This window comes from Aythya ferina (assembly GCF_964211825.1).
Source record: "Aythya ferina genome assembly, chromosome: 9".
Classification (NCBI taxonomy): Eukaryota; Metazoa; Chordata; class Aves; order Anseriformes; family Anatidae; genus Aythya; species Aythya ferina.
Genome location: NC_140305.1, coordinates 22,957,345 through 22,975,902, shown reverse-complemented (window position 1 = coordinate 22,975,902; position 18,558 = coordinate 22,957,345). Strand labels below are relative to the sequence as shown.

At 44.1% G+C, this 18,558-nt stretch overlaps 2 protein-coding genes and 1 long non-coding RNA gene across 4 annotated transcripts in view; 1 reads left to right on the top strand and 2 right to left on the bottom strand.

The window, feature by feature from the left end:
• The first annotated feature begins 2,142 nt into the window (after nt 1-2,142).
• Nucleotides 2,143-5,354, top strand: LOC311441447. Its single transcript, XR_014695973.1, has 4 exons — nt 2,143-2,225; nt 2,986-3,099; nt 4,596-5,027; nt 5,217-5,354. It is a non-coding gene; the product is annotated as an uncharacterized lncRNA (long non-coding RNA).
• Nucleotides 5,355-5,484: 130 nt separating this feature from the next.
• On the bottom strand, nt 5,485-9,670 carry GHSR (growth hormone secretagogue receptor; the record flags this gene model as incomplete). The annotated part of the gene is made up of 2 exons (XM_084529588.1): nt 5,485-5,939; nt 8,917-9,670. 2 exons carry the CDS (start codon nt 9,668-9,670, stop codon nt 5,635-5,637), a joined length of 1,059 nt encoding a protein of 352 aa, XP_084385714.1. The 3' UTR covers nt 5,485-5,634.
• A 5,390-nt stretch (nt 9,671-15,060) lies between these two features.
• The window catches only part of TNFSF10 (TNF superfamily member 10), a 9,851-nt gene continuing 6,353 nt past the window's right edge, over nt 15,061-18,558 (bottom strand). Inside the window, exon 5 of one of the 2 annotated variants that reach the window (XM_084529589.1) lies at nt 15,061-18,276. In XM_084529589.1, coding sequence (XP_084385715.1) covers nt 17,828-18,276 — 449 coding nt within the window. In that variant the 3' untranslated portion in view covers nt 15,061-17,827. The remainder of the gene's footprint in view (nt 18,277-18,558) is intronic. The other variant, XM_084529590.1, reaches the window with a different exon arrangement.

Genomic DNA, 18,558 nt, shown 5'->3' with positions numbered 1-18,558 from the left:
CCACTCAGACCCCCTCAAACCTCTGAATTTTAGGAGATGCTCAAATTCAGCCTACAGCAAACAGCTCCTTCTGAGGAGAAAACATGCACTTGGAGGGATGTGGGTGTTGTCCTGAGGCCTTCCTGCCTGCCCCTAGGTGACTGCAATTCTCCTGTGCCTCTCCCTCCTGTCCAGAGGCGTAGCAGCGGTGCTTGAAAACACCCCTGAGAATAAAACACGTCAGGAACTCCAGCTTCAGGGGCTTCCTGAAGGAAAGAGCATGGCCTGAGCCCTCATCCCGTGTGTCCCAGGGCTCCAGCATGGCCCGGCTGCCTGGCTGGGTTGTTTGAGGCCAGCTGTGCAGCTGGAGTGGGGCTCCCATCGAAGCGGTGCTGAGCAGCTCCGGCCCCGCTCTGCTTCTGCTCACCCACCTGCTGGCAGGCATTAGGGAAAAGCCATGCGGCAATTACTGTAGAAATCTTATCCATGAATTATATTTCCTGCATAAATATTTTTTCAGGAATTATAGTTATTGCAGAATTCTTGATGTATTATAATTCTGTGAAGTGGTGTAGAAATTATATTCCCAGCCTGTAATATTCACCTGCCTCGGAGTGAAGATATAAATGTCAACTCTTATTCTTCTCAGAAATGAGAACCACAGGTAAACAGAGAGGAGGAGGTGGACATTTTGGTTTAATACTTTTATGGCTGAGCAGAAAGCCAGCTGAGATCCCTCGAAAAGGCTATCTCATTGGTAATACATTTAATAAGTTCTAAACGATTGCATCCGTTTCTGCTCTTGACAGTTGCTCTCTCAATGTGCGGATTCTTGGCTGGGTGAAATAAAAAAGCAGCTATGAGGTTTGACAAGACGCTTTCAAACACAGCAGATTAGCTGGCTCTCTGCTGCTATTTAGGTGGACGTGCTGTTGTTGGTTTGGGTAGTTATAGCGGCTGTACTAATTGCTTGTGTAGATGGTATTGCATGCAATCTACTCTATTTTTAGGTCTACTAGCAGGATTAATAAATAACTGCTTGGGTCAATGTGCTCAGTGGATGTCATTTCTTAGTAATTTTATTAGCTCATCTCCCTCACTTTCTGTTGCATAAAAACTTACTCTCTGCAAACAAAACAGAGCAAACAGGAGGGAGGCAGGAGTCTTTTGAGGATCAGCAAGTGAATGAAGTGGAGAAATCCCACCCTAATCCAGTACAAACACTGTGCTCATTGACAGAGGCCTCAGAGTACCCTCTTTTCCCCAAGACACCCACACACCAAGCCCGGGGGACTCTTAAGACCACTCACCTCCATGCAGCAGCTCAGCTGGGCCATTGGCCAAGGTTCCTCTAGCCAAAGGCAACAGCAATCATGTTCTTGTAGCCAAAGGGCTTTTATGAGGAAGAAACCGCTGTGCTGATCTGACTGTATCTGAAATTTGTTGCCTTTTTTTTCCCCCTCATATATTGGCATTAGGCTAGAGGTGTTCAGGGACTGCCCAGGCAGGAGCCCCACACCGTGCACCACCCAGGTACAGCCCCCGTGCCGTTTCCCTCACGAGCTGGTGGCCGGTCAGCAGGCTGAGACCCACAGCTGAGCACTTGCTCCTGTGCAGCCAAAAATAGAAGGTGGCACCTTCTACAGCACAGAGAATTTTACAACAATCAATTGCATTGTCACTGCTTGCTAAAAGTCCCCTGGTGCTATTGACCGGGCAGAATACGTGCCCGTGTGTGATCATGGATATTGGCTTAATTTTTGGTGAGAATTTGTAGCACGAGTTGTTGCTGCTTTTTGTGATATGGGGGTGTTGCAGGTGCGGATCCACGCAGGGCTTTTGCTATTGAAGCCCACCAAAAATCAATGACCAAAACCCACCTTCACATGGGTCGTATTGAAATACCCAAGAGAGATGATGGCAAACTACACGTGAAACCTGTAGCTTACCTCTACGCTAGCTTTCTGTAGTGAAAAAGAAAAGCTCATCCAAACAAAACTGCAAATGTTAATTGTTTTGGAAGCTTCAGCTCGTCTGGAAGCCAGCTTCTCGTGGCGATGTCACCTGGGCAGCAGCGGGTGGGTTTGGGGGAACCAGCTGCAGCACCTCGGCTGCCACAGGCCAACGATGGACAGAGAAGTTCTCAAGGTATTTGGTAAGTAACTGCTTTAAATAGGGCTCAGGCAAATGTCATTTGACACAAACATACAGAAATGCTGAGCATCCAGCAACTCCAGATCTGACATGTAAGTGCTCATTTTCCAGGATATTTTATTTTTGGCAAGCAATACAATAGGACATGATTTTCTGCCTGTGCATGCTTCTATCAAAAGTATTTTTCTAAAATGAACGGAGATTTCTGGTAAAATGCTTTTGACCTATTTTATCGCCAATTCAACATGCTGCCAAGACATAAAATGCTGCCAAATTGTTCCTGTTTATTTGTGAAGCTGTGATACAAAATGTAGAGTTGGAAAATCTTTTAAAACTTGAGCTGTTTAATGAATGAGCCTCCTGTTACTTCCTACGTGGCTTCTCACACACAGGGCAGTGAGAACAGCAATATTTTGACTCATGAAGTCCCTATATATATATATATATATATATATTTTTTTTTTTTTTTATCAGAACTGGCCAAGTTTGTTCCTACAGGGGAGAGTTTGCAGAAGTGCAGCATATGGCTCTGCAGCCTGCAGGCAATTTTCCTGCAGAGTCTTCACTGCAGGTACCACAGATCTCTACAGCCACATCCAGACCCAAAATTGCAGGGGGAAGGGAACCAGCTGTTCTAGAAAAGCCTCCTGATGTCCTGATCACATTTTTATTTTTTTTTTAATGAAGCTGTTTCTTAAAGTTTCAGGCTATAACGTACCCTCGAGGCAGGCAACTCTATCCTCATCCCGCAGTGGTGTTGGAGAGGCGTGTGTCCTCCTGGAGGCAGCTGGCAGTATTTGACTTTCTGATGAAAAGGGAAGGTTATCCAGGTGGCTGCTTCCCATCCTCCAGGTGAGAGCAGCTTGTTTTGCCCAGTAGCTGTCTGAAGAAGCAGACCCTGGTCACCATCTAGAGTCAACGCACTCCAGTAAGCGCGACTCCCCCGACTTTGGCATTTCCCTACAGGTAAGTTTTAGTGTCAAGGGAGGCAGAACGAACAGGAGGTACGGTGCAGGCTGCAGGAGCTGCTACAGCATGTGTGAATGCTTGAATGTTCCCTGTCTGAAACTTTCCCTGTTTGGTGCAAGAGTCAAATGGAGGTGGCTACTCTTCTTTCCTAAAATTGCATGCATTTTGCTGGATTTGGCCGGATGCTCAGTGAAAAAGAAAAGGCCATTTCCTAAGTGAGACCAAAGAGAAGTCCTGTCCTGCCTCAGCACAAGAAGCCAGCCCCCTTGCTTCTTTCTGTGACCCCAGATTAAATGTTATAAATTCTGTTCTATGCACAGAGTTCTGCCAATTTCACAGCCACGGTGTAGTTAGAATTTACAGCGTCTCCTGAAGAAATGCTGGGTGAAATGAAACGATCTGTACACCCGAACTTAACAGGCAGAAAAGGAGCGTGCCTGCCCCAGGGGCTGTCGCGTTATGGCTGTTCTGGTTTATAAACCAGGTTCCCGTGCACAGCCCTGCCCAGCCCCACGTGCAGTTATGAAGGGTCTCATGACTTTATTTCTTTTTCTGTTCACATTTAATACCACAGACACAGCTGAAAGTTGAAACACTGATGTGATGTCAGGTGCGTGATCAGTTCATTTACACAGATGTGTTAGTAGTGAGCTTACATCTTTACAATCTTTTCAAGATTCCCCGATTTCTGGTTTCCCTGAGTTGCACGATGTCTGCCATCAGATCTGAATGTCAGCTGGCAACGACCGAAAGAACAAAACGAACAGAAAGGCAGAAGTGGTTAGAGACGAACGGGGGGTGATGCTACAACACTGCTGCTCCCCTAACACCCGCCAGCCAGGGCCTCAGTCCGCTCCAGAGATTCAAACGAAGTTCATCTCACTATCTGGGCCTTTTGCATCTCCCGTTTGCTGTGCTTCCCCAGCTAGTTCTGTGGTTTGCCCCTAAATCTGTGCACCTGCGTTCAGTCCTCGCATCAAGCCTGCCCTCACAGCAAGTGTGCTGGGGGGAGCAAGCCAGCCCTATCGAAGCTCTGTGTGATACCAAAGACACAGAATATGCAGAATAGGCCAAATTCTCTTTTCACTTATACCTGAGCAGCACCGGCAGCTGAAGTGGAACAGGCAGAACATGGCCCATCGGCGGTAACAGGAGGCTGAAGGCAACGGGAATTTTGCGGACAGACAATTCATTCTGTAGACTCAGTTGTGGACCAGCTGGCAATAAATACTAGAATCAAATAAATAAAAGCTGCTATTGCACATGCATGCCCCTAAGCTCTATTAGCTGGACCACAAACTCCACGTGTTGGTTTGACAACAGGTGCCATATAAGGCATACGTACTAGCGTAAGGGATGGAGAGTGTTCTGGTTTGCTTTGTGTTAGAGTGGCATACTTGAGTTATAAAACTCAGTTTAATTTTTTTATGGGTTAGGTATGAGAATGCGTCCACCTGTGTGTCTTAATGCACATTTTTCTCTTTCTTTTTCAGGCCTTGTCAGTTTAAAATGTTCTGAAACACGAGCACAGTTTTGAATTTCACACTGCAGCAAACCAGCACAACTGCACCCCAGGCTCTGACCACCTGCTACGCCCACGGCAGGAGCCCCCTCCTCACACTGCTGACAAACTGGGGTATGGGGGGCGCAGCGTAGGCACAGGCAGCCATAGGCAGCACGAATACTGGAACAACTAAAAGCTTCCAAGTTTGGCTACAGCGAGTCGTTCACAGTCAAGCTGAACAGAACAAGTACAGATGAATTAGCTAGTAAAAAAAAAAAAAAAAAGAAAGACTTTGGTGGGAGATCGCATTCCCAGTTTTTATAGCATCACTGCAGTCCTGAAGTCAGCACTGTCCTTGTCCCACTGATAAATATTCAAAAAATATTTCAGCACAGCCATGTTCTAAACTGCTTCTATAAAGGTATTTTTTTGTTTCCTTTCGATTCAGACATGACATGAGGGTCATTTATTTTTAGCATGCTTAAAAACTATCCATTTGTATGTCTCCTCTTCTTTTTGATCTTTGTTTAAAAATCTGGATTATGAAAAGTGTATCAAATTCTATGTTTACTACTCCAAAAAGGCAATTATTTTTTTTTTCTCTCTTTAGGGTCTGGCTATAGGTTAGCCAAATTTTTAGCAAAACTAAAGTTAACTCTGGAATAACTCAGCCCGAATTAGCTGCTACTGAAGTCGTACAAACTCTCAAGTGAGCCGGGCTACGTTTGCATGTTCCAGATGGGAAAACCTAGCTCCCCTGCATTCAAAAATCATATGGTGGACAAAAGCAGCTGCGAAGTATGACTCGAGTGTCGCCAAAGTCTGTAACCATTTGTCTCCTTTGAGATTCTCGAGGCCTAGTCAGTTTTTGAAAATCCTTAACCGCCCGCGTCACGTCTTTCAGCAAATCCAGGTGACGACAGAAGTACAGCTTTGCTTTTCGATTTGTGTCTCCCGCCCCGCGTCTCTTTCGTTATGGCTTTCTGGGTAATGCTGGAAAGCGATGCTCTGCTGCTCGGCATGCCGTGTCATGTGGTGACGCTCGGTTCTGTCCACACACGCGAACTTTCCTGCTTCGTGCTGGAGAGTCTTTTCTTTGGGAGGGGTTTGAGTCCAAAGAGCCGGCAAGCAGCGACTCGGTACTTCTTGGACATGATGTTGTAGAGGATGGGGTTGATGGCAGCGCTAAGGTAGAAGAGGACAAAGGACACCAAGTTGCAGTACTGGCTGATCACTGCTATCTCCAAGGATCCGGCTTCAAAGGATTTGGAAAATAAATACCGTCCTACGTGAAAAGGCAACCAGCAGAGTATGAAAGCAAATACCACCACAACTAAAATGAAAACAGCAGAAGAAAGTGTGTTAAGTGTGAGTAGGGAAATATGGGTGATTTAAATGAAATGTCATTCTATCTCTGTAACGAAATAATCCCAAAGTGTGAAAACGCACCCCATAATTTTTCATTTTACCTCAAGTACATTTTCTGACAGCATAAACTAGCAATATGTAATACAAATCAATCGAATCTAAACAACCTGCCCGTATACTGCATGCTGTAGCACACTTCTGAACCATCAAACTTATCTTTTCCATAAAAGGAGAGAATTCAGGAATCAGAATGGTGACAAAAAATGTAATATAATCTATCATCTTCATCTACCAAAGCAAGATATATACAATGCGATAGACTCAACACTGTGGGTTATAATGAAAAATGTAATCACTGGGAAGCAAAATGATTGAAGGCAGGGGCCCAAAGATAAAATAAGCCATCATCTGGATCAGTAGAGCATGTACATCAAGGTAACAACAGGCAGCGGTCCCCCCCTCCAGTTTGTCTGTGTTTTGGAACATGAATTACTCCATGAAAGGTAAACACATAATGTATAACTACATAGTTATAGTTACATGGCACATCTGTAATATTACACCATCACTATGGCTCTGCATATGTATATTTGTGTTATATAAAATACAGGTAGAGTAATAGGAACGTGTATCTTTGAACACTGAGAAAGGGAAACTTCTGTTCACTTACTCTGTGCTATTGACCTTTGTTATTTTTCATACAGTTTTGTGTGTATCTATTAACATAAAAACGAACAAAAACGCAGAAAACTCAAGGTTTTCTGATGTTCCTAAGCAATTGTTCCCAGTTAAGCCGTTGTCTCTTGTTCACAGTCCTGCTTGCCTATGTCAACATACAGCAGATACAAAATTAAAAGAGCTAAGAGGGATCATAATCAGCATATTTCCCAAAAAACTTTATGAAAAAGCATTCCTGTGCTTACATAGGTATTTATGTAGGACTTATGATGGACTCTAAAGTACAGAGCTGGAATTCAGAGTATCTGTTTTCCACCTCTGCATCTTCTTGAGCCAACTAGAGCCCTTTTCCCTCAGTTTCTCCACCTGCACAGTTCAGATAATGTTTCCCTCACTCACTAGTTACTGCATTCTAGAATTTAATGTGTGTAATGAATATTACCATTGTGGTCATTATAAACAGAATTTTAAGCATTACTAGTATTTTCATAGGTGGGCATGCATAACCCTCCTAGTCAGGCTTTGGAAGATGCAGTTTGGTCTTGCAAAATCACATTGATTTCAGCAGGAATGGGGTATGATAGCTCTTTTGAAAGTCAGGCTATATATTCAGGTGTTTAATTATAGTCCTAGAAGCATAATGTTTCTCTACAATTTAGAAGAAAAGTTGATGCTAATCCCATTTACTTTATGTTCCATGACCTGCTAAAGTCTTAGAAAGTGCCTTCTAAATTTTAAGCAGAAAATTAAAATCAATGAGAGCAGATTGCTTTGTGCATCTGCTAGTATTGAGCCCTCGCTAACTTCTTTCCTTTCCATCTGACATCAGACTGTTATCATTCAGATATTGGCTCTCTGTCAGAGGACAGTCTTGCTACTGTCTTGCTCTTCTCAGACGTGCAAAAGAAAAAAAGGGATGTCTGAAATACTGTAATGCTTGCAGGGCAGAAATAAGCCATTATTGTTTTGAAATTCTTTATGGTTAAGTATGCAGATATGTAAACACAGTAGTAATATATGCTAGCAGTTTACTTATTGTAAATAGAGATTCATAATCTCAAAACTCTAGAAGTGTAAATGATGAATTGCTTCCAAGGTCACGTTTACCCAAATGAAGTAATTCTATTGATCATAAAACGTAGCTGGAAGGGCACAAAGCATGCGGCGGGTTTTATTATCCTTGCTGCTGTTGCATAGTAATAAAGCAGGGCGCGAACAAAAGATCAGTTAGGCTCCCATTTAATAATTCAGCTACTTAGGACACGCTGCCACCTCTTCTTCAAGCTCATTAGCCTGTCACCTCCGCCTGGCTGCAATGAGCACGGCAGAGCTGCTGCCTGTGGAACCGTCACATAAAGCATCCCCGGGAGCAGACCCACGGAAATCCCGCACACGGGGTCTATGGCTTGAATGAAAGCACGCAGCAGCAGGACCCTGCTGCCTCCAGGCACTGAACTGCAGAGCAACTTTTTGGTTCTGTGCCTCAGACTCCCACCACATGCTCTCACTGGGAGGGCTTGCAGCATCGGGATGTTAAAATCTGTGTTTCTGTGCGGCAGCAATAGCTGTTGTTATTTAAGCCACCCGGCAATGTAAATACACAGAGTTAAGAATGACAGCACCTATCACTTCAATCCTGTTTTCTTGAAACCAGTAAGAATTCAGAGGATCAGACCTCAAAGGAGACAAAATGCTCACTGTTCAGCATGTGCCGGTGTTTTTCTAATACAAAAATGCCCATCAGTTTTCACGAGCTTACCCAGCCATGCCGGTAAATATCCCCAATTTGCTGGAAACTTGATATCCTTTTCATTTGAAACTAAGGGCACCGTACTGTCCCTGCTTGCTTAGTCTACAGCTCAACTTTGTGGTTTTAGAAGAGGTAGTTCTGTTTAAAAATCAAATAAACTATCCTTCTGTAAATAATGTCGGTATCCACAACCAAAGAGCAAAGATGTTCAAAAGTCTCCAGGGCAAGAGCTAATTGTAACTGTAGTATTTGTCTTTGTCAGTGATTGTTATTAAAATCTGCTTAACTGTTTCAGAGCCCCCAGCTCCAACCGGTTAGAAATAAATCTAAGGACGGGGGAAGAGTTATTCTACCACTACCTTGAAGTGTAGCTCTTTGTCTGAAGCATTTTAAATAAATGCTTTCCTTTAGAAGTGATTATAGTGACCTACCAGCTCTCTCTCAGTCTTCCTCTCTCTCTCTCTCACACACAAGCACACAGACCCTCAGAAACACAGAGCACGACGAGTCGTACCTAACATTTTCACAGTTTGCTTGTTGTTCTTGTCCCTGATGACCGTGTTCGGACCGATGTTCTTTCTCTTTCTCCTCCAGAGCTTCCTCCCGATGAGGCTGTACAGCACGGTCAGGCAAAAGACGGGCAGGAAAAAGAAGACGCTGGAGGTCCAGACCATGATGGTGAGGAGCCCCGAGCGGATGGCGTACTCCGTGGCGCGGCACTCGTTGGTGCTCAGGGGGTTGGTGCCGTTCTCGTGCTCGACCCCCACCAGGACGAAGATGGGGCCGGCGCTAACGAAGGAGACGGCCCAGAGGATGAGGATGACCAGCTTGACCTTCCTCTTGGTGATGATCACCTTCGCGCGCAGGGGGAAGCAGATGGCGACGTACCGCTCCACGCTGAGGGCGGTGATGTTGAGGATGGTGGAGTAGGTGCAGCTCTCGCTGACAAACTGGAAGAGCTTGCAGAGGAGGTCCCCGAAGTTCCAGGGCCGGTACTGCCAGAGGCGGAACAGGTCCAAGGGCATGCAGAGGAAGATGAGCAGGTCGGAGAACGCCATGCTGGACAGGTAGAAGTTGGTGGTGGTCCTCATGTCCCGAAACCGCGACACCACCAGCATGGTCATCAGGTTGCCAAAGATCCCGATGACGAAGAGGACCACGCAGGCCACCGTGATGCCGGTGAGCACGGGCGCGGGGAAGAGGTGCAGCGGGGGCTCGCCGCCCGTCCTGTTCTCCGCGCCGCGCCCGCCCGCGCTCCCCTCCCGCATCCTGCCGCCCAGGGCCGCGCATCCCCGCGCCGCTGCGCGCCCTCCTCCGCGGGGCCGGGGCAGGTGCGGAGGGCGGGGAGGGAGCCGCGGCCCCGCTCCGCCTCTCCCCCCCCTTCCCCTACGCCCCCCGGCCCGGGGGGGGACGGCGCTGGCCGCGCCTCAGAGCCGCGAGGGGGGCGCAGCCTCCGCGGGTGCGGAGCGAGGCTCGGCCCCGGCTCGCTGAGGGGGGGACGGGGGGCGGCTGCTGCTGCTGCTGCTGCTGCCCCCTGCTTGGGTGTCTGGGGGCTGAGGGAGCTGCAGCGATCGGCAGCCCCGTCCGGGTGCTTCGCCCAGTTACATTTTCACTCACAATTACGTTTTCTCTCACAAATTTTACCTCACAGTTGCATGTTCTCTCACAGATTTCCACTCACAATTACATTTCCACTCACAGTTGCATGTTATCTCACAAATTTTACCTCACAATTACATTTTCTCTCACAAATTTCCACTCACAATTTCATTTTCCCTCATAGTTGCACGTCCTCTCACAAATTTTCACTCACAATTACATTTTCACACACAAATTTTCACTCACTACTGAATTTTCACTCACAATTACATTGCCACTCACAAATCATCCCTCACCGCAGCGCCCTGGCAGCCTGAGCCGAGCAAAGCACTGCCAGGGGGGCTCTGTCCTCTGCCCCCCCTAGCCCAGCCAAACAGCCCCCAGCCTCGTCTCACTCCCTGCTTCCCATCTTTGTGCTCGTCCCTGCCCTTGCACCCCATCTCGCCCCTGCCCTTGCACCCCATCTCTCTGGGGCAACCAGTGCTCCCAGTCCCCGCTGGCATCCAGCTTAACACAGCAGGGACACAGAGTTTTGTGCTTTTTTGCCAGGGGACACTCCTGTGCACACTTGCCTATGTGTGCACACTATCTGCTATTGCTATCTCGTAACTGCTGAGCCTTATGTAAGGACAGAATGTAAGTGTGAGGTGACCCAAGGCTGGGTTACTCTGCCTGTGCCTCTGAACCTGCCTGATGATGAGCATTTTGCAGCGCTTCCCGTAATAATGCAGGCGCTACCCGTAGTGCCTCATCCACATCCCAATTTCGATATATTTTGCAGTTTCATTGGAGTCAGTATTCATCATTCTTGCTCTTGAACTGTGAGACAGTTTTGTAGCAAGTTACTCGACAGTTGCTAAATTTTATGGGGGTATAGCCACAAATCAATTGCAGTTGGGAAAAAAAAAAAAAAAAAAAAGGAAAGCCTATCGTGCTTCTCACTTTATTTATCCAGCTGTCTATGTAATCACTTTATATATTTCTGAAGAAAAATCGTGGTCTGTATGCCACCAATATTCAGTTAACTCGTATTACGGTTTTGTGTCCAATCTAATTTAAATGATGTTGCAATGTATTATAGAGGAACTGGTAACTGTCTCTGTATTTAGGCTGCCAAATACTTTCTATTATTATAAAGAATTCTTTCACTCTTTTTTTCCCTCATGATATATTCTCAAACCAGTGGCAATAGCTGCAGGACTTTGATATTTGGCAGAGAAGATGGCCTGAGGCTACAAATGTGACTTTGCAGTGAGGATTTTTCATTCTCATGAAATCCTTCCAATTTTTGCTGAGCTGTATCTTGTCAAAAATGACTGGTTCCCTTTCCCCAGGGAGACAAAAACTTTATTTTAATTTTCCAGAAAACAAACAAACAAAAAAAGTAAAATAATACTCAAACTAAAGTGTGTGCAGCAAAATCAAGAAGCCAAGTTTGAGGTAGCAGCAGATTTATATGCTCCTGACAGCTTGAGCTTGTGATGCAATTAACACCTCATTCATTGTGAGTTTGATGTCTTGAGTGCTGACCCACTTGGATCACAGATTGCAGTCATTCTTTGCACCCAGCAGCACCGACCCCCTGCTCGCTTGAAGGGCAGCATGATTCAAGGGCTCCTCTGGCTGCTTTTCCTTCTTGGGGTTGGGGCCAGAAAAACAGCTGAGAGAGGAAAAGCACTTCCAGTTTTCTGATTCTTTGATAATTGAAGGCCAAATCTGGAGGGGATATAAAGAGCTGAACTTCCACTAACTTTGCATGAAATCCTGCATCTGCTTGCATCTAGTGAAGGACTGGCATGCAGATAGTGGTGAGAGAAGATATAATAACTGGGCGAGAAGGTGGCTTTAAGCTCGCGATACTTACCTGCTTGCCCTCAGCTGCAGGAACAGTACTTTTATGTTGCCTTACCAACCACAGAAAAGATTGAAGTCACTGATATCCACCAGGATGAGAAAAATGGAGAGAAAGAGGTAAAATTTAAGGACTTTTTATTCACAGTTTTATTCACTAACTGTATGTATGACCAAAAGAGATATTCCAAAAATACTAAATGGAAGAAAAAAAAAAAAAAAGAAAGAAAAAAAGAAGAAGAAAAACTAAAAGCAGTATTACGAAGGACACTTACCTTTCAGGGAACTCTTAAAATATTGGTGCTTCTCTTCCGCAGCGTTAAAGCTGTATCGAGCACTAGAGATAAGGTAGAAGAGAGTTTCTATTTATGGTGTTTTGAAATCTCTCTCCTATGTTCCATTCTTTCAATTTTCTTTTCATCCAATAAAGTTTTAATTCTAGTTTATATTATTGTTTGTTGTCATGGAAATATCCGAAGGCTTTGAATATAGAATGATTATGGCTTTATTGTGGAGAGATGAGGAATGTGGAAAACTGACTTCAAGGGAGAGGTCTCCCATTTAGAAATGATGCGTCTCCAACAATTCACAGAAAAGCAAATGCATTTTTTTGATTATATCTAAGGGCAGAGATGGTTTGACTTTTATTATAAATGTTGTATTTTAAGAGCAGAAGGTAGCATCTGGTGAATGCTTTCAAAGGTTACGGTTTAGTAACTATCATCAGTGAGTAATGCTGATCAAATAGTGGTAATCCAATGTAACAACGTGAAAAACAGAATGTGCTCAAGTCACTTTAGAGTTGTTTACATGGAAGTAAACATCTGGAAGCCAACTTCGAAATACTGTTAGTTAATTAATCAGCGAAGCTGTTCTCTAAGTTTGCTAATTCAGAGGCATACACTTTAGATTTACTTTTTCAGTGTGCTTCAGCTCCTCGTGCCGCTGGGTCGCACCAGCGCGTGAGCATCCCTCTTTGTGAACTCGGTCACTATGAGGAGAGAGAAGAAGGTTCATCAGTCACAGACACATTTATTCCTGGTTAAAAGTACAGAGAATTTATTAAATAATTTATAGCATGAGGGTAGGAGATGTACCTTGAATTTTTTTTAATGTCATTGGGCATTCATTCGAAGGCTTTGCTTCTGGAGGCAGCAGACACCTTTCTGGTCATTCACAGGACAGCAAACTTTGTGACAGAAGTCTTGTGCTAATGAGGGATGTTTGCCTGACTTGTGTGTGCTTACTGATGTGCCCTGTGATTGGAGTTGTGTTAGTGCCAGAACACGCAGGATGAGATTGCATACTGCATTATTCCTGGTCATACTTTCTTGTTGATACTTCTGTTTCTCGTCTGCAACAGGGAGTGGTAACTTGCCTGAATCTACAACAAATCTGCAATTCATCTTCTTTTTCTTCACCTGGTAGCTTTAAGGGAGAAATAAGGATGACTTGATATAAATTAAGAATAATACAAGATGAAGAACTCACAATTGGACAAAACCAAAAGCACCTTAAAAAGGATTTATGCCTTGGAGTCTGTAGTGTGCAGAACACATATTGTGTATGTTATTATTGCACAACACATTATATATTTTATATATTTTATTATAGACGAGGAGCATGAATTATGTTAATGCTGGCAGAGAACAGCTCCTGAAAATGGAAAGCTGCTTAAACTGCCAGGTCCCGGCCCTGAGTGGCTGCCCCATCTCCCTGGGCTTTCAGAAAACTTTCATAAGGAAGTAATGGAGATGTGTATGTAGGTTTGGATTACAAATACCTGAGGAAAAGGAGGGGCATTACAAGGCAGCTGTGGTGTGGAGCTCAGGCACAGTTAGCTGTGGTGCCCTGTCAAGGAGGGGAAAATAAGTGATTTTTAACACGTGACATACATAGTGTGCAATTTCTCTCTGTTAGTATGAACGAAAAGAGAAAAGTTGTGGAAACAGAGTTCTGAGTAATGCCGATGCAAATAGCCATAAATGTCCATGTAACTGTGTATATAAAAAAAAAAAAAAAGTTCAGTCTGTGAAAATTGGATAAGACCCAAAGTTATCCTAATCTATCTTTTATTTCTGCTACTGAATGGAACAAGGTGCCTTGGAGGGATGAATGAGACCTTGTCCTAATGTGTTATTTGTGTTGTTTTGATCATTACATTCACTCTTTCCTTAGTCTCTAATATTTAGATGCTATCTGAAAAGTGAAATTATGTATCTCAAAATCTCAGTGTCTGAATCAGGCTGTTTATGTTTGCACGGCGTACCATAAATGCATCCCTGATCCTGCTTGGCCAAGTGAATGCTGCTGCAATACAAACAGTAATAATTATATATACTAAGCCAAAGAGAAGCAAAAAACAGCCGTCCATTTCTCTGAAGTAATGAAAGGTACAATAAAAGCGAGTTAGCTGATAAGCCCTCTTTCCCATGGAAACACCAGAAAAGAGAAACCTCTGCTGAAATAAAAGCAGTCTGTATGAAAGGGATGATTTCTTCCTAAACCCTGTGGGCATCCCTGTGATTTGGGATGTGGTTGTGGGGGTTGCTCCTGGCCTGCAGTGCCCTTGGGGGGGCTCAGCGTGGCCGTCAAGGGCTTTGTCTGATGAGCAGGGTCCCTGGTAATCCTAACACTAACCCTGGGGGAAATGTATTTGGGTTGTGAGTGCATTTTGGAGGCAACCAGCCTTTTGTGGGACATGTGGATGTGCAGCACATAAACCAGTGATGTGGGGCTCTGCCAGAGAGTCCAGTGCAGCACTGATAAAATACAACTGGCACAGGCTACAGACCTCCCTTTTAATGCTGTTTTTCATCTGTATAAATGGTCATCAGTGCTATAAATTCAATACATCATCTGCTGCTGTTTGGCAATGGGTAAGGATTAGGTGTTTCCATACCAGATTTTTCCAGAAATGTGAGAAGAACGTCAAGGTTAGCGTTCAGCATTGCAGTCTCTGGTCATGAAATCTTTTTGAGTGTTTTCTTCAGCGCACTGCTTCCAGATGCTGCTCACCTGCTGTTCTATGGTCAGGAAGCCAATTACACGGTGTTATATGATGTGGTGTTGCACAGTGGCTTGCATTATGTCCTTTGCATTGCGGGCGTTTGTGGCATTTAATGGATTATACCTGACACCAACCAAAGAAACAATGACACACTGGTTGCTGCTATAGAAGGCAATAAAAACGACAAGGCTAAATAGGTATTTACTAAAAACATTTTATAGAAAATATATGTAGAAAAATTACAATACTTACATGTTACTGCAACCTACACCCACAAACAAAAATTTGCTACATTTACCATTTGACAAAAAGTGAGATGAGAAGTATGACTCGGTGCAAATGTACAATCAGAAGTTGATATATCTTTCCACTTGTCTTCAAATGTGTCTTCTCAGATATCGCTTGATAGTCTCTCCCCAGGATAATATCTGGCAAGCATGCCTTTGGATTACTCAGAAATAAAATATGATTATTCAGTGTGATCCCTGTTGTGATATGCTCAGCATGCAGGGACCAAGAATACGTACATGCAGATTAAAAAAAGAAGATAATGCCCAGGAATATACCCTAGGCAACAGTGAACATGATATATATTTGGAGTTGGAGAGAGAACATCGAGCAAAAAAACAAAATGTGCGTGCAATAGTTTGTCTTAATGTCAGCTGCAAGTGTGCGAAGACCCCTCCGGATTCCCTTCCAGTCCTTTCTAGCTGCCCACAACTGCTACATTACACAAATTGGTTCTCAGCCATATGGAGGGCTTCTGACTCTTAAGCTGCCACCAGCAATCGGAAATGGTTTTTCACAGTTCAAACGTATTTCTTTCAAATAAGCTCCTAAAATAACTTTTTAAAAAAATACATTTTTAACAAACAATATTTTTTAATTTTTTTTTTTTTTAAGAAATTGGTAACACGGGGCACTCCTGTCCTGCAACATAAATGCCTGGTCCATTTGAAAAGATAAGCAGCTACAAAAGTCATTCTTCCAATGTAGCAGACATCCAGTTATATAGGGAATGGCTTTGTTCTCCCTAGCCTTGTGTGCCAGGCAGAAAATTTCTGAATTAAGTACTGAAATCAGGAAAGAAACTATAGATAGGTGTTTTGTTCTGTGTTGAAATAGATTATTTGAATTTGAGACAAAGTATTTCAGTAAATGATGGAGAAATTCATGTATTTGATTACCACTGAAAAAGGAATATGTGACACTATGTTAAAACAGCAGACAATGTTATTGTTTTAAGCTCACCCCAGTGTTTCTTTGTCCTAGCCTGTCAAAAGGAGGGTGTTGTTGAAGGTCTTCTCTGATTGCTCATACACAGGAATTTAAGTGCCCAACCAAGCAAACTGCACTTCTGAACAACAAAATAAACACAGGGGCTCGTGCCCCTTCATTTCCTCTTGTTGACAAAGCGGTGAGATGAATGATGCATGTCTACTCCCGAGGCCCATTTGCAAGGGCTGTACAGTGATTTAATTACCACAATGGGAAGGTGAATGGGAAGGTTGCCGTGGGAACCTTAATATGTTAAAAAAATAGACAACCAGGTTTTCTCCTGGCATTATTCTGTTAACTGAAAGCAACATTTGACAAGCAACTGTCTTCCTTTCCCTCCATTTTTTTTCACTTTCACCTTCTGTTTCCCGTTGGTTTCTCTGAACCTGGGCAAAATGCATTGATGGTGCAAACTGGTATAGCTCCACTGACACCACTGCAGATGTACTGATTTATGCTGAGGATCTATCTAGCCCACACAACTTACACCTGCAAACCTTTATCTTCTCTGTATTTTTTAAATAGAAAATAGTTCTAATCATAGAGTTAATAATTGCAGTCACCAGTTTAAGAAAAGTTATGAAAAATTTCCACCCATCTCTACAAACAAAATAAAAAATCAAAACAGCATTACTTAAACTGCAGCTTCTGGTTAAGTACACAGAGTTGTGTATGTTTCCTTAAAACATTAGTCATCGGGGTGTGTTGTTCAGCATTGCATCTTTACCAAATACAGGCCAGAACAAATAAACATGGAAGAACCATGTCATGCTCAATTTGTGGCAAATGTCTAATAGAATTCAGTATCTAGAGAAAATCACTTTTTTTTTTTTGGTATCAAGTACTTGCTGTCAACAAGTGTACAGCAACTGCATTACTGAACCTATTGGAAGCACGGTGAAATCCTTGCAGTACAGCAATTAAGTAAACAGGCGCTATCATAATGTGTTGATCTCAAAATACTGATTGATTTCAAAACCTCTTCTGTGCCCTTTCAGCAGCTGTTTTTATGTACAATATACTGATTAAGACAGACTAATGTGTTTATTCAAGCCATGATCCTGAAAAATGCTTAAGCACATATTTAATTTCAAGCATGTAAATACCCGGGTTTAGTCAGCCTGTTTGTGCGCTTAAAATTAATTAGGTGCTTAAGTGCTTTGGCAGATGAGATAAAGACGTGCAGCATGAGTTTGGGATGGCCTTTCCCTTTTGTAAAACTCAGGTTCCAACAAAAACGCCCAGAATAATTCCACTGGCATCTGGAAGTGGGACTTACACAGCTCCTTGCTGGACCAGAGATATTCCTGACAACATCCCAACGCAGACCACGGGTGAAATGTATCTCCACTTTCAGCCTCAGGCACCCACGCCTGGAGCAGCCCCTCGGCCACCCGACCTGAGCCAGCGTGGAGCACCTCTGCAGAGATCACAGCCAGGTGCTTACCTGTGGGGTCTGACCGCCCCCGACGTCCCCGCACATCCCCAGCCTGTGCGAGGCATCGCCCGCCCCGTGGCAGCCGGGCTCCTTCCCGGCTGGTGGGAGCGTGTTTCGGCATGGCGAGAGCGAGCTGGGAAGGGGGATCCTGGTATTGTTGGTATTGCTACAGCATTTGCTTACTATCCTGTTTTATGGAATTTCGAGGTGGTCCTGGCTATGAAAACCGGTTCCTTTGGTTTTCATCTTTTAACCGATCATAAAGGCTCCAAAAAAGCTCGCCTCCTTGTCCATGTCAACTATGTCACTGTTACTGACCGAGACAAAAATCCTGTCGTTCCTTTTCAGCTGAAACACGCCACCCTGGTAGATGGAGTAAAGTCCGTATTCTGCCTTTTTAGACCAGCAGCTTGTTCTTGCACTTTTCATGAGCAAAATGGGCTCTGGGTAATCAGTCAGCTTGTAAACATACTGGACGAGCTGCTTGGGGTTTCTGATTTGTGCCAACAAACCCGAATCCTCGTTCTCATTTTCACGGAAGCGAAAGTAAATTTGTGAGTAGATGTAATAATACCCCGTTTGCGGTACCACCAGCTCGCCATTCCTCAGCTCCACATTGTAAAGGAAAGAGTGGCCTTTCCTTGACGATTCCCAGTTGCTTATTTTATGTCCGGTACCTCTTCGGGGTGAGGAATCTACTTGAGGAAAAAAAAGAGAGAGGGGAAGTTAAGAGCCTGGGGGTGGTGAAGCCTGGTGTCTGCTGTTAACACCCAGGTAAGGAAACCTGCTCTTCCCAGCGGTTCCCAATAGCAGGTCACTAGCTCCATCCTCTCAAAACAGTTGGAGGTGCAGAAGTAAGCTGTTCGGGGCTATGTCGGTATTCACATAAACTATTTTTATTTTGGATTTCTGTGCTCTCAAATAAGAGAAAAAACATTATGTCATTACTTGGTAACAAAGTTAAAATATCCATTTGTGCC